This window comes from Triticum dicoccoides, chromosome 2A, assembly GCF_002162155.2.
Source record: "Triticum dicoccoides isolate Atlit2015 ecotype Zavitan chromosome 2A, WEW_v2.0, whole genome shotgun sequence".
NCBI classification, from domain to species: Eukaryota; Viridiplantae; Streptophyta; class Magnoliopsida; order Poales; family Poaceae; genus Triticum; species Triticum dicoccoides.
The window spans coordinates 770,236,065-770,242,375 of NC_041382.1; the positions used below are offsets into that span (position 1 = coordinate 770,236,065).

A 6,311-nucleotide genomic window follows, 5' to 3' on the forward strand; every position below is an offset into this window, starting at 1 on the left:
TTTTAACAGCACATATTAATTTGTGAAAACAGTTACTTTGTTCTGCAATATTTTTTTATGCATGATAATTATCCATGACCTTGGTATAGTTATGCCACGGATATGGAGCGCGCGCCACCATAATTTTACACTGGCTTTCTTCCGTGTCATGTTGCTCGACGGATACACGTGCAAGTCGCCGCCCCCGCTATTCGGTTTACATCTATCCGTGCCTGTGGCCGACTCGCGCGTTTGCGCTGGCTTACAGCGTCGCGGTCGATTCTCCCGTCTGTGCCGGTTTACAACACCGGTGCCGACTTCCCCGTCCGCACTGGCTTATGCCGCAGCCTACTCATTTACTGTCCGGACTGAGATCTGTATCCAAAACGAATGAATTATAAGTATGTTTACAACAAGGACACCTTAAACCTCCTCCCTCTGCATTAATGTTCCCTTGATGATGTGTAGCCAAGTTCACCTAATGCCGTATAATATATTTCTTTTTGTTTCTTTTGCTAACTGATAGAACATAGCAAATAAAAGTGAGGTGATTCATTATTTGGTATGCAACTAGTTATCTCCATCATGGTGCTAACAAGCGTTAATTATTTATTTCATCCATTTAGTACTTCACCTGAATTATTGTTTCTACGATTACAATTAACTTATTTGTACCCGCAGAGAAATTGCTGGCATCCATGTTTCTGCAAGGCAAGGACCAGTTGAAGAACTTAAAAAGCATGTGGCTGCTGGAGTAGAAATCAACATAAGAGGTTTGTGTTTGTAGAACATTAATCTTTCTCTTCTTTATGGAGCATGAGTCATTTAAACATAATTTGGTTTCAGATAGCAAAAGGAGAACTCCTTTGCACTTGGCTATGGACCATGGTCACCTAGATACTGTCGAGATTCTTGTCAGTTCAAATGCTCAGCTATCTGATTTTTTTCTGTGCCCCACACTCATTGGGTGAGTGTATTTGAGCAAAAGAAGCCGGTGGTAATTCTGAACCAAGTATTTTTAGTAGGTTTGCATCACAAACTGCACCAAATGGGCAAACGTTTGCTATACCCATTACACTCTCGGCAAGTTTGAGCTTGCCAGGTTCTGTCATATTGATATGCTACTAGCTTAACTTGTCAGGTAGAGTAGTTAGTACATATCCTTAGATCCGTTTGGTTTATCGTATCATAGGGCTGCCTTTCGAGACCCTTGAGCTATGTGAACTGAACCTTGCTTCTCTCTTTCAGCCGCGAGAAGGAAGACATCGCCAAACTGCTTGTCAAGCACCATGCTGACCTCCAGATTAAGGATGGGCATGGGAATATATACTGCACCGAACCTGTGCTCCTCAGCCTGGCCGTTCCTGAAGCCGGCAAACTGATATGGCACAGTGAATCCAATATACGTTGATGCCTCGTTCTACAACTAGGACTGTAAAAAAAACATAACGAGCTCGATTAGCTGGATTAGATGAGTTGTCTTACCAACCTCATCAATTACATAGTTGCCGAAAGTCAGAAGTTATCCCAGTGTAGACATCTTGTAGTATCATTTCGTACAGTTTATGCTCTTTTTGTGTGTTTGGGCTGCACATCAACAGTTTGGCCAGAAACATATGAACTCATGTTTGTCAATATACATCTGTTATTGCGCCATCGTCATGTCTCCTGCTGGGCAGGCAATTTCTCTTGAGAAATTTCTTGCAGGTATAGATATAGAGGTAGAAATTTGTCGACCGAACCACACCCCTTTCATCTGGAACTTTTTTTTTCGAAATTAGAATATATATGTTGTCAATATACTATTACATCTCTTATTGTGCCACCACCCGCCATTGGACTAAATAAAGATCCAACGACCGACCTTCATTCTTCTACCTCCGGCTTTCTTCCTCCAACAATTCCTCTCCCCATGAAATCGACTTACCAAATATGAAAATTCAGTCAACTTAACCCAATATGAAAATTCAGTCAACTTACATATAGCCACCGCGTGGAAATTAATATCGGAATTTTTGTAAAATCGACAATATATAAACAATGAACTATGTTATCTTTCTTGCCAAACAATGCACGATGTAGATTTATGACTTTGGGTGTTGGTCAGTCGGTACGTAGTTCAATCATAATAATCGTACTAAGCTATGAACAGCAACTCCTAGTAAAATCTTAGAGCTCGTCGTGGTCATCGTCCTCCTCGGCAGCGCCGTCATGGCCACCCCCGGCGTTCCGGTAGGCAGCGGCGAAGGCGGGGCTGCACACATCCTCCAGCTCCTTGAGCTTCTCCGCGTAGTCGTCCTGGTCGGCGTCCGGGTTGGCCTCGAGCCACTCGCCGGCCTCCCTTACCGCCTCCCTGACCCTCTCCCTGTCGTCGCCGTCCATCTTGGCCCCCAGCTCGCCGTCGGCCGTCGTCCGGGTGCTGTAAACGTACGCCTCCAGCTTGTTCCGCGCGTCCACCCTGTCCCTCACCTTTCTGTCCTCCTCCGCGAACTCCTCCGCCTCTTGCACCATGCGCTCGATCTCCTCCTGCGAGATGCTACGGCCGGCGCTGCTGATCTCGATCTTCTCCGACCTGCCCGTGCCCTTGTCCGCCGCCCCCACGTGCAGGATGCCGTTCACGTCCACCTCCAAGGTCACCTCGATCTGCGGCGTGCCCCTCGGCGCCGGCGCGATCCCGGTGAGGTCGAACTTGCCCAGCAGCCGGTTGTCCTTTGTCATGCTCCGCTCGCCCTCGAACACCGTGATGGCCACCGTCGTCTGCCTGTCCTGGTACGTGGTGAACATCTTGGTTCTCTTGGTCGGGATCGGCGTGTTCCGGGGGATCACGCTCGCCATCACGCCGCCGGCCGTCTCGATGCCGAGCGTCAGCGGCGTCACATCCAGCACCACAACCTCCTTGGCGTCGCCGCGCACGATGCCGCCCTGCACCGCCGCGCCGTAGGCCACGGCCTCGTCGGGATTGACGCCCTTGTGGGGTTCCTTGCCGCCGAAGTAGTCGCGGAGGAGCTGCTGCACCTTGGGGATCCTGGTGCTGCCGCCGACCAGCACCACCTCGTCGACGTCGCCCTTGGCCAGCCCGGCGTCCGCCATGGCCTTCTTCACGGGCGCCATGACCTTGCGGAAGAGGTCGGCGTTGAGCTCCTCGAAGCAGGCCCGGGTGAGCGGCTCCGACAAGTCGACACCGTCGGCCAGCGACTCGACCTCCACGCGGACCTGGAGCTGGGTGCTGAGCGCCCGCTTGGCGCGCTCGCACTCGCGGCGAAGTTTGCCGAGAGCGCGCGCGTCGCCGGAGATGTCGACGCCGTGCTTCCGCTTGACGAGCCGGATGAAGTGGTCCATGACGCGCTGGTCGAAGTCCTCGCCTCCGAGATGGGTGTCGCCGTTGGTGGCAAGGACCTCGAAGACGCCGCCGTCGAGCGCGAGCATGCTGACGTCGAAGGTGCCGCCGCCGAGGTCGAACACGAGCACGTTCCGCTCCTTCCCGTCGGCCACCTTGTCGAGGCCGTAGGCGATGGCGGCGGCGGTGGGCTCGTTGATGAGGCGGACGACGTTGAGGCCGGCGATGGCGCCGGCGTCCTTGGTGGCCTGGCGCTGCGCGTCGTTGAAGTAGGCCGGGATGGTGATGACGGCGTCCCGGATCTTCTCGCCGAGATACGCCTCAGCCGTCTCCTTCATCCTGGTGAGCACCATGGCGCTCACCTCCTCCGGGCTGAGCGTCCGCACGTCGCCGGCCTTGACCTCCACCTCGAGGTGCGGCTTGCCGTTCTTGTCCACCACCTTGAACGGCAGCAGCTTCATGTCCCGCTGCACCTCGGCGTCGACGAACTGCCTGCCGATGAGTCGCTTGGCGTCGTAGACGGTGCGGAGCGGGTTGGCGGCGGCCTGGTTCTTGGCGGCCTCGCCGATGAGGCGCTCGCCGGAGTCGGTGAAGGCGACCCAGGAGGGGGTGATGCGGTTGCCCTGGTCGTTGGCGATGATCTCCACGCGCCCGTTCCGGTACACGGCCACGCACGAGTAGGTCGTGCCCAGGTCGATGCCGATCACCGGCCCGCCGTTGCCGTTGCCGTTGCCGGAGCCCTTCTCCTTCGCCGCCGCCGCCGCGGCCGGGGGAGCCGCCGTGGCCGCGAGGAGCAGCACCGCGAGCAGTAGCCCGTGCAACTTCGTCGCCCGAGCCATGGCGCCGGCGATCGATCGATCTCTTTTTCGAAGCTAACTGCAAGTACGTAGCAGGACGAGGACGTGGTGCGGCTGCTATTTATGCCGCGAAGAGATGCCTACGTACAGCGACGGCGTGACGTGGACGAATCGGAGGCTGCTTCCGACGCGGTCTGTCCCTCGGGAGCGCGGTGACACGCGTGGGAGTCCATCTGGGCCGTTGGTTTCCACGATCGGACGGCAGCGAGGGCTCATGACACGCTGGCGGGAACCGGGCTGGCTGCTGCGTGACGTGTTGGCTGTCAACAAGGATGTTCGATCATGATTCCAACAAAAAAATATTCGGCTTTGCTAGAACTTATCTAGCTGAGTTTTAATTACGTCTCATTCACTTTTATAGCCATTGAATTGATACTATAAGATGCGTGTGTGCTGACGTGGTTTGTAGTACTATTTCTATTTGTTTTTGTTTTCAGGTGAATGAGACCAAATTATATCTCATCTAGATGAGTCCTAGGCACTCCCAAAAATATTCGTTCCTGGCCCCATGTCGCAGGCAACACGTGTATAACTATCTGATGACAGGTATCGCCCAATAGATTCAAAATTCAGAAATTCCAAAAGTCGTCTAGAATTTTACTAGGTTCAAATCATCTCTGACCAAATTTAAATTTTATTCAAATCTATTTTGAATTCAAGGGTGCACTGTAGGATCAATGGAGTGTATCGCTGAATTTTAAGGACGCTGCGTCAAAAGAGTTGTATGTGACATTGTTTGGATATAGACAGCCAAACACTTGGATTCATACAACATCATTTCAACAGGCAACTTCGTGACCTGATTTTCTTCAATCACAGCACAAAATTATCTTCACACTTGACCTGTTTTTTTAAAATACTGAAGAAATGCTTACATTTTCGGCAACAAACTGTGACCTGAGCTGACGATGGTCAAAATTTTCAGTTTCTTCCTTACTTTGAGTGAACCGGATATTCTTTACAATCTATCTTTGCCAAACACAAATTTTAGATTTATTGTCTTCTACGATGAAAGCATCAGTATGTATGTGTGTGACAAGTCTGTTTGGGCACATATGTGTGCAACTCAACAATTTCTTTTTGAATACTCTCACATTTTCCTAGTTCAGGACAAGAAACGTTGAGGCGAGAGTAACTTGTCTAAAATCCACATTTGTTCATGTCCATGAAAAAGAAAATGGTCATGCAGTCCACGTTGAAATCACAACAGAAAATCGAAAAGCGATATGCGATGAACGGCTAATTTGAAGTTCAACAGAGTAGCAAGCACACACTAGTATAGATATGGTCCATTTTAAGATCCCTTGTCGCACAAGGAAGCCTGAAACCATGTGTGGTGTGAACAACACCATGTATGTGTGACAAATTGCTCCGTAACTCCCAATCAATTGAGGTCTTCGATTTAGGATACTTCACTTGAATTACTTCCTTCATAACTTGATCAACCATCACTCAACATATGAGTTCATCATAATCTCATCTTCAAGACATATATACAATTCCGCTCTTAAATCATTCTCTCAAGATCTTGATCCATCATGACTGAACTCATAAGCCTAAGCATGTCGTTAAGTTCCTTCAATAAATGCCATCTTGGTCACTTCTTGTACATCACATGGACTACATCTTGATTATTGATTCAACCACATAACTTAAGCTTGATACTTCGGAGTCTATTTCTTTGCTTATAATATATTCATCACTAGAACTCAGTGATCTTAATGCATATCTTGGTCTTGATGGAATTCATTCCAACTTGATCCAATCTCCTTCATGCATCACATATGTAACATATCTCAATACAATGGTTGTTCCATAGGAATTTCCAATCATTACCAACACTTAATGATGTCTTTATCTTGATGGCTTTCATCAATCCACACAATAATTTTCATGCATTTCCTTTGGATTTTTACTTCAAATGCATATCAATGACAAGCATGTCCATAGGAATTGCCATTAGTTACCAAAACCACACATGGGTACTAAATGCAACTTCACCGATACACCCCCTCCTTGTGCATCATTGTTCTACAGTCAACCATCGCCCCGCTTGATGTCGTCCACCATCCGTTGGCAAGGAGTCACCGCTTGTTCCGCCTCCCATCTCCGATGATGACCCACCTATAGAATGCTTT

The 6,311-nt window shown here is 49.7% G+C and overlaps 1 protein-coding gene across 1 annotated transcript; it reads right to left on the reverse strand.

Moving 5' to 3' along the window:
- Nucleotides 1–2,148: 2,148 nt before the first annotated feature.
- LOC119357162 (heat shock 70 kDa protein BIP5-like) lies at nucleotides 2,149–4,178 on the reverse strand. Its single transcript, XM_037624148.1, has one exon. The coding sequence runs from the start codon at nucleotides 4,153–4,155 to the stop codon at nucleotides 2,149–2,151; it is 2,007 nt and encodes a 668-aa protein (XP_037480045.1). The 5' UTR covers nucleotides 4,156–4,178.
- Nucleotides 4,179–6,311: the final 2,133 nt, after the last annotated feature.